A 16,272-nucleotide genomic window follows, 5' to 3' on the forward strand; every position below is an offset into this window, starting at 1 on the left:
AAAAATTTCCACCTCTTGGAATAGCTATTTTTTCCCTAAGGATTTAACAATATAACTACAAAATAACAAAGAGTTCATTTTAATTATTTTTTTTCATGTCATTATGTTGTGCTCAATAACTTGAAGCCATGGTTTTTCATACCCAGTTTTATTTCTTATCAGAATATTTCCACTTGAAGGAATTATGTCTCCTGTCAGCATCTTGAAGATAGTTGTCTTTCCTGCTCCATTCACCCCAAGAAGGCCAAAGCACTGGTTTGGGAGAGAAAAAAAAAAAGATATAAATCTTAATCCAAACCAAAGACATGTTACTATTACATCCCTTTCCTTTTTCTCCCTGGGTGAAATAAATAATAAAGAAAAATAAATCATTGGAATTATTCATGGATATTGTAGTGTTCTGTTGGCATTTGATAAAACTTTCTCTTTTAAAACAAATGGTTACTTACATATCTTTTTTTCCTTTAACCATCTGAACATTTGTATATATACATAGGACTTATTTTACATATTATATTATCTGTGTGACACGACAAAACATCCCACAAGTAGGATATGCTAACTTGACAAAGTAATTATATTTATAGATTTCACATTATTCACACAAAATCACAACTTTACTGAATAAGCCGCTGAAGCAATAATTTCTTTATGCTGTTGAATAGATTTGATGCATTTGGTTTGCAGGTCTGCTCTAAAAACTAAGAGAAATGCTCACATTCTTTTTCTCCTTTCAAAGCTGCCTTAATATTTCTTTTTTTTTTTGTCTTTAAAGATTTAGTTATTTGTGAGAGAGAGGGGGGAGGGGCAGAAGGAGAGGAAGAGCGAGAACCTTAAGCAGACCACACTGAGCGTGGAGTCTGATGTGGGGCTCAATCCCATGACCCTGAGATCATGACCTGAGCCAAAATCAAGAGTCAGATGCTTAACCGACTGAGCCACACGGGTGCCCCAATATTTCTTCTATAAAAACAGCAAGAATAAATATGGATGCAGTTCTAGGACCTTGCTTCTGACCACTCGTCTTTCACAGATGGCTGAAAACTGAAAGTTGAAGAGAGCACCCTGCACAGGCATCTTGACTGAAAGTCTCCCCCAGGGGGGACAGCAGCTTGGGATGGGGATCAGGACTTGGGATGTGGTGAATCCTCCCTGTTAAGAGGGAAGACTTAGAGGGTAAGTAACACATGGATGTGTGTAAATTTTATATACAGAATCCATCAAAATATTCAGGGGGTGACTTCCATCTTTCTAGAAAAAAAGTAGGAAAAGATAAAGATTTTTGTCACTTAATAGGAGAATATAAAGGACCGTTCAGAACAAAGCAGTGTTCCTCACCTCCCCAGCGGGTATCCCAATGCTGATATTGTTTACAGCTATAATCTTCTTGTGGATCAGCTGGTAGGTCTTTCTGAGACGATGCAGCTGGACCAGGTCAAATTCACTTGCACCATTCTCCACTCTGAATCTCTCAGCCTGCACATCTTCGTCTTCATCTATTTTCTCCATTACAGGTGAAGAATTAAATTTTCTGAAGAAGAGTCTAAAAAATGGACCCAGTGATTCTGCATCAATGATTCTGAAATGGCACCACTCAATTTGACATGTCTAAACAGGTTCTCACTTGACTAAAAGTGGGCAATCACACACTAGGTTTGTTTTAAATTTGTTATGCATTATGCTACTTAAATAAGTTAAAAATTAGTATGGATGCCCTTCACCATATTCAATATGGTGTTTGGAAAACAGCTTCTGCTTTCCATGCCTTAAATGCTCTCAGAACCACTGTTACAATTCAGAATCCTAATTTTAGTAACAAGGAGGTTAGTTTGGGTTTGAAAGTTACTTCCTATAAGAGAGACCAGACTCATTAGTAAGATCCAACACTTATAAGCCCACGATCAATTATCATCTTCTTAAAAAAATCCTTTTTATTTCTTCTTTTATCATCAGTGACATGAATGTTCCTCTATATTCTGTTTACTGTGAATGTCTTGCCTAGGATCTAGCCAATATATTAAGGTTATTGGCCCTGAAAACTAAGTCTCAAACCCACCTCAATATCTTGCCTAACATATAATAAAGCAAACAAAACGAAACCAAATTTAAAAACCCAACAGATCAATTCAGGTCTTCCTCCCAATGTCCCCATTTCTTTTAATGATATCTCCAGAGAGTCCAACTGTGATGTTTTCTTTGAATCTTCTCCATTCCAAAATCCACTCATGTCAGTCTCCTAGCACTGGAAATGCCTGTAACACCCAGTCATCAATCATGTTCTGTCTATTTCTATTACCATCAGAGGCTTTCACTCTTTCTCACCTAAATTCTTCAGGAATCTCAAACTGCTCCAATATCTCTGACTCTTCCATTCTAATCTGTAGGACCTCCACAGAATCACATCTCCTAAACTATCATTTGATCAGGTTGCTTTCTGGTCAAAACCTTTATTGGACTCCTATTTGTTTGTTGAATAAAGTCCAAATCATCTCTTTAACTGAGTATCCAATAGACTCCATAGTCTTCTGGCCACATGCTTGAGCTCCTACTATTTCATTACATTTATTCTATGTTCTAATCACATTGTATTACTCATTTCTCAAATACAAGCCAAGATTTTTTTGCTTAATCTTTGCTCTTGTCATTCTTTTCATTATTTTTAACTTAAGTTTTATTTTTCCACAGGTGATACATGCACATCATGTATTAAAAAGGTACTGAAGAATATATAGTGAAAAGTAAGTTTCCTTCAACTCTGTAGGGCACTCATAATTAGAGATAGTCTATGCATATGTATGTATAAATTATAGTTCTTTTCTAACCCAAATGGTAATAAACATTACACAAAGTTCTGAAACTTGCATTTTTCACTTAATAATATCAGCAGTAACCACAAATATTACATACAGAACTGTACAGTCTAATAACTGCATAGTGCTTCACTTATGAAAAAACATAATTTATTGAACCAATCCTTACATGGAGGACATTTAGGTTTTTTTCATTCTTTTGCTATTAAGAATGGTTGCTATGATGGATGACTTTATACATACATAATTCTGCATGTGTGTGAGCATATCTGTAGGAAAAAAATCCTAGAAATGGAGTAGCTGGGTCAATGGTATGTGTATTTCTTTTTATTTATGATTCTGTTTTCTCTTTACTCAATCTTCTTCTCCTAAACCCACTGCTAATATGCTACTCATTCAGTCCTCTTTCCTCATTTCTACTTTCTATTCATCCTTTTAAACTCAACTCAAACACTACATCTTTTGTTCATGCATGTATTTTCTCTCCACCACTGAATCTTAATCTCTTTAAGGCTAATGATTGAGCTTCTTTAATTTTATTCTCTCACTCTACAACAATACTTGTAGACACATAGTAAGGTTTGATAACTATTTACTGAATGAAATGAATGGTGAATTATGCTACAGTTTTTTAAAGTTTTTTGAGCACAACATTTCCATTTTACTAATGGAAAGATGACTATGGACCCCTTCCTAAATATTTTGAATTGAGTTCTATCATGGATGTCAAACACTATGTTTTCATTTTATTTACCTGAATTTCTTTATTAGCCATTCATTGATTAAGAGCCGCAAGGAAAAGAACATGGTGCCCTGAGAAACCAAAGCCACAAACATTGCACCTAGTTTATCCATCTCAAAGGTTTCACTTGGGTATTCCACTCCATATGCTTTTAAGAAGTCTAGGACCGACTGTTGTTGAGAAAGTTCAATCAAACCATAGCCAAAGCAGAATTGTGGAAAAATCAGGAAAATGCGCTTGAGGGTTTCAGAAATAAGTTCTAAAGTCTGAAATGAGAGGGAAAAAAAAATGAAGCTCAGTGTTAGACTTCTAACAAATTGACAAAAATGTAAAACTAGATGTGGACAAATATTAAAACTTGAGAAATTCATTTAGATTGGCAATTATTTCACATGTATGCTGAATTTCCTTGTATTTACTATAAGCAAACAGTAGAGATTTATGACTAAAATACAAGCAGAAAAGGATTATCTTTTTCTTGAGATGATCAATGGTCAGGCCAAATCCTGGAGGCAAAATCACTTCTAGCTCTGTCTTACATCCTAGGAATGCAGAAATAGCCAAGGTGTTGGGATCTGATACAGGGTATTGGCCATGCCTGAGTAGAGGAGGAATTTGGTGAGGTAAAGTTTTAGAACCTTAGGTAATTCGTACTTGAAGAAGGACTAAAATGGTGAAGTGAGATGAAAAGAGAGACGACCTAACTCAATGAGGAGCAAATGGCTCATTTTCATGTTATTCACACTTGGGCCAACCACTTGCAACTCATGAATTGTCTTCTTCCTCCTGGAGTGTGCTTGTCTGTTCCTTAGTTCACCTCATTTCCTCTCTATTCTTTCCTATTCAATTGCCTAGCACTGTCAGTGCCTCCCTTGTCACTAATTATAATTGTCAGCTCTGAACAGAAAGTGATGCTTACAATGAAGCAGACTCTAATACATGATTGAAAGGGAATGAATTAGGTTTGTTCTCTATGAATGTTCAAAAGAATCTTAACCCTCAGTCATAGAACTAAGCCACTGTCCTTGTTACTACCATAACATAACAATTTGTTAAGGAGTAAAAAGTGTAGCTGACCAATTGGTTGCATGATTTTTATAGTGTCGTACAATATACTTGATTTCACCTCCATCACCCCACTCAAGCCCTATCAAATGTCAATAGTTTTGACACTGGGAAATATAATCATAGGCATTAACCTAGATGAAGCCTAAAAAGAATTTTAAAAGGCTGTAGGTTCTACTCTACTAAATCTAATAGAATTAAATGAAATTCCTCTTTTGTATTAGATAATGCGAAATACAAGAAATCTTTTCACCTTGAACATGTTGAAGCGTTTCATACGTCTCTTGAAATTTAGCAGACTAATAATGGACCTTACCTGATCATTAGGCTTTTCCTTGGAAAGAAAGTATACCACTGACAGGGAAACAATGGAATTGATGCCAAAAAAGAGGTTGATGCAGACGTAAGTGATGAAAGCCACTCCTGTTTCATGGAAGAGCCCAGCCAGCAAGTACATCCAAGAAAATGTGGCATACCTGGATGTTAATAATACTAAGGATTAAAATTATGCCTTAATCATTATCCTTTAAACAAACAAAACCTTTGATAGGGTTTTGAAAATAAACATTAGGGATAAGTTGGCTAGATCTCTTATAGTTAGATCTCTCTTCTATGACATTTTTTTGACAAATCCTTTGTATTTTTTTAAGTGGTGATAGTAAGAAGTTTCTTTTTTAAGGAAACCTGAACAGTTCTAGATCATCACAACTACAAATTAATTCCTTCTAGACATGGTGTTATCCTACCCAGGGAAGTTTTTGTCTGTTTGTTTGTTTGTTTTCTCAGAAATAAGAGTTTAATCAATATAAATGTTACAATTTAAAGCTGAGAACAAATAACGACATTGAAAGCTAGCTAAGCAGACACGGAATGCTCAGAAGCTGGATGTCCTGCTTTGAGCAAATATTGGAGCAACCTTTCCAGTGATGAAGAAGAAGTAAAGACAAAGTAATCCATCATCAGCTACATTGCTAAGTCAATGGATATTACCCATACATTCAGGGCAGACAGAACTGCTATGCCCAGCACTGATTATATCAACCTGTACTACCTGTATTGCCCTAATACAGAAATAATATTGTATGTGTGTTAGGCATCTATAAAAATATAAATAAAATATACATGAGTACACACACCTTATGATGCTATATACTCAGGATTTGTCAATACATAAATCCATACAGGTACACACATTTTTCTGATCATTCTAAAGCATCCATTTTTATGTAAATTAGATTACATGTGTAGATTGCTAAGCATGACACTTGGTACCTAGTAAGTACTCATTAATGTTAGATATTACTGTTAATAACAACAACATTCATTTTCAGAAGTATTGTACTTGACAAACTGTGGACTAGCAAGTGTAATGTATTGTTAGTCATCACTCATGGCTATTGAAACCCCAAGACAACTGTAAATTAGCTAATGAGATTTAGGTTCTCTTTGTGCCTAGGAACATCTAATTCTGTTCATTCATCTTTCACTGAAGCTTACCCAAACAGCAGAAGCAGGAGAGATACGGCGCCTAGGTTGTTTCCACTGTAGAAGGCAGGTAACTTGAAAATTGCAATGACACCAATTGAAAATGTTACGGGTAGCAAGTAGAAGGCCTGTGGGAATATGTAAAACAAGGCTTAATATATGGCAAATATTTTTCCAAAAAACATCAATAGCCCATCTAGTTAAACTGTAACAAATTGGCCTTGAAATAGGTGAAGGAATGAATTTTTATTTATGTTCCTGTAGCTTGCAATGTTCAGCTTATTTTACATTGACTTTGCTCTAGAATTTGTCTCCTGCAATAGAAGGTCAAGACAGTCTCCATCTTTATAGATGTACATGGAGTCCCTGGTGTTCCTGCCTCCAGGCTTTGAGACTTGGGATCCTTTGGTGACAGAGGTTCAGTAAGAAAGATAAGACAGTCAGGTATCTTGGTATTAGATTCGGTCCTCAAAGTATTGATTTCATTTTGAATGCTGCAACGCTGTCAGGTGGTTGATTTCTAAGGCTTGGTTATCAATGTGAGCCACTCTGTGTGTAAAACAGCAGGGTGGCGGGTTCCACACATTCTTGGAATCACAGGTATATGAACAAAGAACTCAGTGTTTTATGGACAAACAGAAATATTAAATGTGCAGGTTGCAGCAAGATGCACACTATGAAGGAGATGGTAATTTAATTTGGGGGGGGAATCTCTTAAATTGGAATGAGCACCAGATATATGACAACGAATTTAAGTAGTAAGTAGCCCTTCACAGAAACGTGTACTTTAAGCTTTCTTGGCTTTAAAGCTCCTATTAAGTCCAGAGGAGTCATTATGATTCTTTTTAGATTTGACTTCTTTAACAAACACATTTCAGACCTCGCTGGATACATTAACAAAGTGGATATGCAGTTAATTACTCTCCAGTTCTTCAAGCCAATGATCTATACAGCAACTCAGACAATTTTGCCATAATCACCAGGCAAATGCATACCACCTCCTGGGCTTTTCGTCAATACTGGCACATTTGGAGTCAAGAAAACCCATCTGAACTTTGGGACCATTTTATGCAAATGAGAAAGCTGTCAATGAAATTCATTCTTTATTGTCCCAACTAATCTTCTCTAATATGTCATTCATCAGGGACTACTACTTCAAATTTTTTACTATTAGTTGACTAAATTTTTATAAGCTTGATTATCTGGTACCATTGGGCAAGGCTATTTTGCTAACTTCTATTTCTCCACAGTAGTGGCTTTCAAACTTTAGTATGCATAAAATAACTTAAAGGATTTTGTTAAAAATGCATATCCTGGCTCCACTCCCAAGATATCGACCTAGTAGGTCTGGAGTGGGGCCCAGAAATCTGCATTTCAATAAATGTCATGGGGAATCTGATATAGATGGTCCTCAGACCACAGAGAATGAGGGGAGGTAGATCTTTCCCCTAACTTTTGGATGACTGTAAGACTGATGCAAAAATTTTTTTTTCTTTATTTACTGACTTGTAATAATCTGAACAAGGTACGGTGAATAAAACTAATGCCTTCTCTTTTTAAAAAGATTTATTTGTTTTGAGAGAGAGAGAGAGAGAGCATGCGAGTGAGCCTGATTCAGGGGAGGGCAGAGGGAGAGGGAGAGAATCTCAAGCAGACTCCCCTCTGAGCGTGGAGCCTGAGATGGGGCTTGATCTCACGACCCTGAGATCATGACCTGAGCCAAAACTAAGGGTTGGACGCTCAACCAACTGAGCCACCCAGGTGCCCCTAAAACTGATGTCTTCTCCCAAATCAATCATGTCTTTCCTGCAATGACGCAAGTTACTCACCATGTCATAAATGAAGTTTGTCACCCAGTAGCATGTCACACCAATGCCTGAGATGTGCTGCAGCTGCTTGGCTTTGGTCTGATGCTCCCTTACAACATAGGTGACAAAGCTGGCCGTGGTGACAGAGTAGCCCATCAGGATGGAGAGTGCCACTAAAATATCGATTAAGCTGCTCATTCTGTAGTGAGCAATAGGAAGAGGAAAGCATCCGTGAGTTTTTGGAACTCTTCCTTTCAGAAAGATTCATGACTAAAACCATCAACGAAACAGTGGAAGACTTGGCTCTGACACAAATAAGTCTTCCTGCAAGGCAGCCAGATAGTATCTTCTACATGACTCGGCTATGACCCCAGATAAATGTAGCTCTAGTGCATTGGAATTGACTAGGGATATTTGGTAAAAAAATAAATAAATAAACCCCGGTCTCCAAGAGTTACTGGATGTATCCAAGGAATATACAGTTCTTGAGCATAGAAATAGTACTTAAATGCTATGCAGGGAAATTGAAATGATGAAGCACTTACACACCTGACTTATAAAAGCAGCAGATTCTGACTCTTTAGTCAGCAAGCTCACTTGGCAACCTCACTGTACAGACTTTCAGAAACTTCCTTTTATCCCGGTCAGTGACTTATATAAACAGCACTTCTAGATTGACATTCATTCAGATACAACCGTGATTTCCAATTATAGTACTTTATATAGAGGCTTGACTATATGCCGAGGAGTGAGTAGTCATGCCAGATATTTCTACTTACGTGGCTTGTTCTTGGTCTTGCACTCCTGGATAGGGATGACTATACATGATGATGCCTTAAAGAAGAGACAGTTCTTTTCATTAATAGATACTCAGAAATACCAATTTTTGGATGAATAATACATAATACTTTCCTCCTTATGCTATAATTTTACTTTGGGGATACTATTTTTAAGGAAAGTTATTTCCCCCCACCCAGTCTCATCAATGCCATACAATTAATGGCACTCGCATAAAAGACAAAAAAAGAAAATGCTTTCACATTGTGAAAATGCTTTCACATATTACATTTTTGTTTTCCCCTTTATTCTCTCCATCTAATCACATATGTTTGTATTTCAGTAGCACTTATTATATTGGTATTTAGACCAATTATATGAGGATCTCCTAAAAAACACTGACCACTCCATCCCTGTTTATTGTCTTTTGCTGGGAAAATACTGTAGCCTGAGAAGATCCCTCCTCTTTTACTGCTTCCAAGATAACTATTGTTCTAGAACTCTACCAGGGTAAGGCTTGGGGGTTTCAGCTGTCCCTGAGGGATTTTCATTGAGACATAAAGATCCAAGAGAATTCAGAGAAACTAGCTGGCTCTGAAAAAGTAGTCACTTAAATCCAATACAATCCTAAATTATCGGGATGTCCCATAGTCAGTTATAGTTTCTGAGTTAGAAGCAAAGTTCTTTTCTCCCCTTATCAGAGGATGTTGGTAGCCATAGTTAGCCATAGTGAAAATGGCTAATAAAATATAGAGTCCGAAGCCAAGCCAGAACTTTCTCACTTACTGCTCATATAGTATATGTTTATTATATCAGGATATTAAGACCCTTTCACAGCAGCCAAATAGAAATTATTCTAAAGTTATATTGTCCCCATTAACTTAAATTTATAATTTTTACTAAGTAGAATGTGACATATTTTGAGGTTGAATTCTGCAATTGTTACATGTTAAAAAATAAATTAAAGCAAAACAAAGAAACTGACAACAATCAATGCGGCCTATAACTTTAATCACATCAGAGGGGAATGCAGTTTTCTTATCTTTTGTGTAAATTAATGGTCTCTCTGTTTTACTGAGATTCAGTTTTCCTTGGGGCCCTAGTTAAACCTTATTGCCGAACTATAATATAGGCAGGGGGAAAACATTTCTTTTATTTCTGCTTGGTATTTCAGAATCAAGAACTTACTTTATTTCACCAGAGGAATCTTTGCAAATGCATTTACTCCACTATGAAAAATGCTGCTGAACCAATTGTTTTATACATATTTTTAGCAGAAAGCTCAAGTAAATGCATTAGAGTTAAGGATGCATATGGAAATCTTCTCTGTGGATTCTATAGCAACCAGCAAAATGTCTGGAGTACAGTGATCAGTCAATGAATACTTATTAAATCAAATTGAATCTTAAAATTTCAATAATGTCCCCCATATACAATATACATTAAAAATAACACATTATTTGTTTCTGTTGTCTCTGTAAGTTGTCAACCTTAAATGAGATGCTTCCCATTGACCATTAATATTAATGCAATAAAGGGTTAGAACGAACATGAGGGTGGAGGGAATGGTGTGTCAGTATATTTGGAAAAGAGCGTAGTTGTAGAACATTTGTTAGAGAAAACAAGCAAACCTATATTGTTTGAGAAGAAAACAAGTTTCATGTTAAATTAACCACTAGAGGGAACCCCATGAAAATAATAGATATTGACATCGCAAAGGAAAACTAATTAAAAGATATTTACTAGCATTATAGAATTAAAAGTAAATCAATTTTACAGCTAAGCAAAATCCCAATTCATTCAGAATTCAACAAACTTGCCTTAAAACAGCTAGTGTCGTTGGGGGAGGGAGAAGGCAGGAGAGTAATTGAGTTGATTTTTAAAGACAGTATTACCATGGCAGACCCCATACATGTATTAAAAAAACAATAAAAGTATTTTAGGGTGACATGATTTCTTCTTTGAAGAAAATCAAACTCCTTCCCAAGAGGGTGGAAAGCTATCACTTTCATGAGTCTACACAAGAAAAGTTAAGGAAAAAAAATATATATATATATGTATATATATGGCACATTACTACTAATTGCCATATAACTCAAACTAAGCCTTATTTTTAAACCTAAAATATAAATTTCCTTTTAGGGTCAATATAAAGTTTATGTTCCAGAATCCTTAATTCTTTAAATTCTGTAACTTAAAAAATGCAGTGCTAGGAACCACAACAAGCCTGCTAGAGTCCAGAGTGATCCAGATTGCTTTGGTCTTGGCAAAGAATACTACTAATAAATGAAACCTGGACACAGGTTTCAAAAGCCGATTCTTCAAAAGTGGCATTGGTCTCTTGTTCTCACCTATTTAGCATTTCTACAGCTCTTATACTTTCATTATCTGTCACAGAAACAAACACCCTTTGTTCTGATGAAGACATCCTACCAAAAGTCAAGTGTTCCATCGTATTTCAAACCAGGTTATACTAAACCCATCCGGCTTTAGTCACCATTTAATTTAATTTGCTGCTTTTGACTATGCCCTTTATTGATGCTCTAGATCTAAGGACCATCTATCAGTCTTGTTATTTTCTTCATGGTTCCTCCTGCTAGGAAAATGCCAAAGCAGTTGGGAAGAAAATACTATTGTCTCTAAAATGAAGACTGAAGGATTCTCTTGCTAGAATGAGTATTTGACTCTGCAATTTACTTCTACAATCAGCAGAATACCTAGGACACACTATTCTGCCCAACAGTAAGGAGATGAAAGAAAAACAGATGTTGGCATTTCTGAAAGATATGTTGTGTCTTTTTTTCTATTTAATAGGGCTATTTGTTAGCCTGTTTATTTGGCTAGAAACTCAGTCTTGACCAGCAAATAGGTTACTCATTTTTCTCCAATTATTATTAATTTTTAGGATCACTATGGGAAAATAATTTGAGCAGGCTTAAGAAGATGAAATGGTTTGAAGAATAGTAATTGAATTAGAAAAAAGTAAATCAGTCTCTTTCAAATCCCAAACCCTGTTTTGAAAACTATGTGGATGCCTCCTGGAAAATCCAATGGAAGGAGACCTGGCTGAGTTCAGAGAAGTATTAGAAAAATGAAGAGGCAGGAGTCAGACAGACCTGGGTTCAAATCTCACTTCTGAGCCCTAGAGAAATAATAGCAGAGACCAATAATATTCATCCTGAAAGGCTGTTTTTAAGGATTAGCAATATTTCATATAAAGCACATATCATATGGTAAGTGCTCAATTAATGGCAACAGTTTGGGTCAGGTGCAGAACTCTTCAGTTTAAAAGTTCTGGCTTCATGTTTAGAATTATTAACATTTAAGTATTTTTAATTTCTTAGCCTATATACAAATAAATAGAAATAAAATATTTTCCTATGAGTTGTAGCTACTAGATGTGAGAGCAGCAATAAGGATGAAGTAAGCATTATCCTAACTTGATAAATGAGGAAACTAAATTAACCCAAAGTTAAGGAGATTATCCAGAATGTTCCATCTGGTAGTACTTTCAGACTCCTTTTAAAGATCTGTGATTTAGATACCATAAAATACCTGGAGGAAACGGGATCTAACATGCATTTTTAAGTGGAGAGAGGCAAAAGTTGCAATATAAGAAGCTTCTGCAAAAGTAACTTTACCATGTCGGGCAGCATCGTATTTTGACATGTTAACTCGCAGGAGGAAATTATTCAAGCTGTTGAGGTAAGCTGGAAGTGAGTGATAGCCTTCTGGATCATACCATACCTGTTAAATTCCAACAGGAGGCAAGATCAATATTGTGTTCAAATAAATTAGGCTGCCTTTACATCTGACAGCCCACAGAATTTATATTTAAAAGAAGAGCACCAATTTCCCAATAACTTACTTTATCTTGGAATATTAGAACCATTCCCCAGAGTGTTGACTACACACCTCTATGTTTCCAATTTAGAGATGGGCAGAGATTGGGCAAAACATTTTGTTTCCCCTGTGTGATAGCAGTAAGTTATTAGTTACTCTGTACCTTCTCCATAGGCAAAACTGGAAATAAACTGGAGAAATCATTAATATCTCCATCTCTGTGGCTAGTGAGTGTATAGGGATTCTGGGACTACAGCTAAGGCATCCTCAATAATAATAATAATAACAATAAATGGCATCTAGGCCAGGCTGTACAAAGAAATTAAATACATACACAAACATTGTGTCCTTAGCAAAAAGACTGATAATCTGGAGATTCTAGCACTAACTTTCCATTCCTAGTTATAATCCACACAGAAGTGAGTTATCGTATTTACCTTCTCTGTCAAAAACAGAGCGTTTTAAAATACTGCTGTGTTTCAATTCAAGAAACCCAGTTGATAATTTAAAATTACATGAGAGAAGTTATTTAATATTAGAACTCTTTGTTTATGCAAGAATGTTGACTCTGTGTGTGGAGAGAGAAAGAAAAGGAACAAATGGTGCGGGGAGGGCATTCAAATCTCCAACTCTACTGTCTACTTTCTATATGACCTTAGGAAAATCGGTTAAAATAGGCCCCATAATATCTATCTCATAGGAATGTTGTGAGGATGTAATCGGGTAGTTTGTGTAACGGGTGATTCTAGTCCTTGGCTTATCACAGTTAATAAATAAATATTAGTTTCTCTACTTCCCCCAAGTCTATATATGTCTCTTACTACCAAATGAGAAATATGTGAAGGACGGTTTAAAATTCCTCAGACTCCTATAGATCATATATGTGTGAGTCTGTGACTCTAGCTTGTTTCAAAGCATAGGTGTGATCTAGTTTAAAAAAAAAAAAAAAAAAGGAAAGCCAATAGGAGTATTTATCTCCATCAAATTCTGTTAAGTAACCATGTTCTGTAAGAAACAAGGATAACCATATATGACACATACGTAAAGAAATATGCATAAAACTTTAATGTATAGCTTAATAAAAAATTATAAAAGGAGTACGCCCATTGAACCATCACTCAAGTTGAGGAACAAAAATTGCCAGCATCCAGAACATCTTCTCTGGGATTCTCTGTGTCCCTCAAAATCATGATATTCTCTCTAAACAATATGATCGAGTTTTGCTTACTCTTAAAGTTTATGGCATATGCAATCATAGTTAAGTGTTTCTTTTGTTTTTTCTTTTGCTTATTAGTAATGTTTGGGATATTTACCTGCTTGTATGGAACTGAGCTCATTTCATTGCTGAAAGTTCTATTGAATGAATACACAACAATTCATTTATTTTACTGCATATGGACATTTGGGGTTGTGTTTTTGGCTAATATGAGAAACACTACTATGTAAATTTTTGTATATGTACCCTGGTGCTTGTGTTTCCCTGGAGTAAATACACAGGACTGAACCCTGGTGCTACAGGGAAAGCATTATGCCAAAGAGCTTCTCAACTTGATTGCACCCATGTTTTGTTTTGGCCTCATGAAAATGCTTGAACATTTCAAGTTCACATTCTCATTTGTATGACATCCCAGAAGAAAGGTTATAATTTACCTTAGCAAGTGTTCTATTGGCAGGAACTGCTGTTATATCAAAACGAAGGTCTTTAGTCAAAGGCAACCCAAAACTCCAACCTCCATACCTATATAGAATAACAAAATTTATATTTCTTTTAAAGGAGAAAATATTCATAAATGGACCTAAATTGTTTAACCAAGGGCTCAATGTTTTCTTTCCATTAGGAACACATTTAAAGTATGAAATAAATACTGCCTGGCAAATATTTTACATTTTTATTGATTTCTCTTATTATATTTTAATCTAAAGTGTACATTATAACTAGAAGTAAAAAGTCCTTTTAAATGATTGCAAATATGGAGTAATCATTCTGAAAATAAGTGATATGTAATCTAACCAATTCCTTCAACTTAACTGGATCATGCACCATCTCAAAAATCATAGTATTTTAGCCCTTAAAAATACTTTTTAAAGAAGTGATTTAATACTCAAGTGATATAAGATCAGTTCTCATATTTTTTCAAATGGCTCTGTTTTCTTCGATTCTCCAGACTTTTCCCCCTAGCTTGTCCCCTGGTGCTATGTACTTTTTCTCTTCCTGGGTATCTGTAGGTGAATTGTGCCTATATAATTGCCTGGTACTCATCAGTTCATAGTCTCTTAAAAATAAAAAGTGGATTTAAAAAATTCAAACAGTAATTTTAAGAAGAGATTAGTTTAGATGTCCCAAATTAGGTTTGTTAAACAAACAATGGTGCAGTTACACTAGACTAATCTTGTGACTATCATCCTAAATGTGATGTTATAGAGCTGTATTTTTTTTTTAAGATTTTATTTATTTATTTGACAGAGAGAGAGAGACAGCGAGAGAGGGAACACAAGCAAGGGGAGTGGGAGAGGGAGAAGCAGGCTTCCCGCTGATCAGGGGGCCCGATGCGGGGCCCGATCCCGGGACCCTGAGATCATGACCTGAGCCGAAGGCAGACGCTTAACGGCTGAGCCACCCAGGCGCCCAATAGAGCTGTATTTTTGACATGCAAAGAACACTACAGTATATTGTTTATTTTTTAAAAAACAGGTTTTAGAAATGTTTGTTTATAATAAACCTCATTTTGTTGAAAATATTTACATGTATCTGTGTCTAGAAAATTTCTGTAAGGATATACAATCAATAGTGGTTATATCTGGTTTTATTTCTGCTTATATATAGTTCCTAATTATTTTACAGTGAACATCAGTAATTTGTGCACATTGAGAAATAAAAGAGGGAAGAGATAGAGGAAAGGATGAAACAGTAGCTATTTGCAAAATGACCAACTCTCCCTCCCCCAGCCTTATTTGAGGTATAACTGACAAATAAAAATTGTAGATATTCAAGGTGTACAACGTGATGTTTTGATACATGTATATAGTGTGAAATAATCACAATCAAGCTAATTAAAATATCCATCACTTCACACAATTACCATTTTCTTTTTGTGTGCACATGCATGCCTGTGCGTGTATGTATGTGTGTGGTGAGAACACTTAAGATCCATCCTCTTAGCAAATTTCAAGTATACAATACAGTATTGTTAACCACAGTCACATTGCTCTCGATTAGCTCTCCAGAATCTATTCATCTTGCATAACTGAACCTTTGTAGCTCTTGACCAACATATCCCCATTTCTCGAAACCCCCAGACCCTGGCAACCACCATTCTACTCTCTGCTTCTGTGAGTTTGACTATCTCAGATCCCACATACAAGTGGGATCATGCAGTATTTGCCTTTCTGTGTCTGGCTTATTCACTTAGCATACACAGTGTCCTCCAGATCCATCCACAGTATCCCAAATACAGGCCTACCAACCTTACACCCATGGCAAACCTTTAGGTGGCTTAGGTATGAGCCTGCGGCCTTGCTATACATGGACACGTTTTATCCACATACAGCATAATCTAAATTTGAGATATTTATATTGGAACTAAAGTCAATTATCACCTAAAGCCATGCCCTAAAACTCTCCAAACTGGAGATGCCTGGGTGGCTCAGTTGGTTAAGTGTCTGCCTTCAGTTCAGGCCATGATCCCAGGGTTTTGGGATCGAGTTAAAAAAAAAAAAAAAAAAAAACAAACCTCTCCAAATT

At 35.9% G+C, this 16,272-nt stretch overlaps 1 protein-coding gene across 1 annotated transcript in view; it reads right to left on the reverse strand.

Moving 5' to 3' along the window:
• The window catches only part of ABCA12 (ATP binding cassette subfamily A member 12), a 168,926-nt gene that overhangs the window by 13,428 nt on the left and 139,226 nt on the right, over positions 1 to 16,272 (reverse strand). The window contains 9 exon segments of the mRNA XM_044913734.1: positions 143 to 252; positions 1,339 to 1,543; positions 3,565 to 3,818; positions 4,934 to 5,093; positions 6,115 to 6,230; positions 7,932 to 8,109; positions 8,690 to 8,744; positions 12,329 to 12,434; positions 14,181 to 14,268. Coding sequence (XP_044769669.1) covers positions 143 to 252; positions 1,339 to 1,543; positions 3,565 to 3,818; positions 4,934 to 5,093; positions 6,115 to 6,230; positions 7,932 to 8,109; positions 8,690 to 8,744; positions 12,329 to 12,434; positions 14,181 to 14,268 — 1,272 coding nt within the window.

This window comes from Neomonachus schauinslandi, chromosome 3, assembly GCF_002201575.2.
Source record: "Neomonachus schauinslandi chromosome 3, ASM220157v2, whole genome shotgun sequence".
In the NCBI taxonomy this organism is placed as follows: domain Eukaryota; kingdom Metazoa; phylum Chordata; class Mammalia; order Carnivora; family Phocidae; genus Neomonachus; species Neomonachus schauinslandi.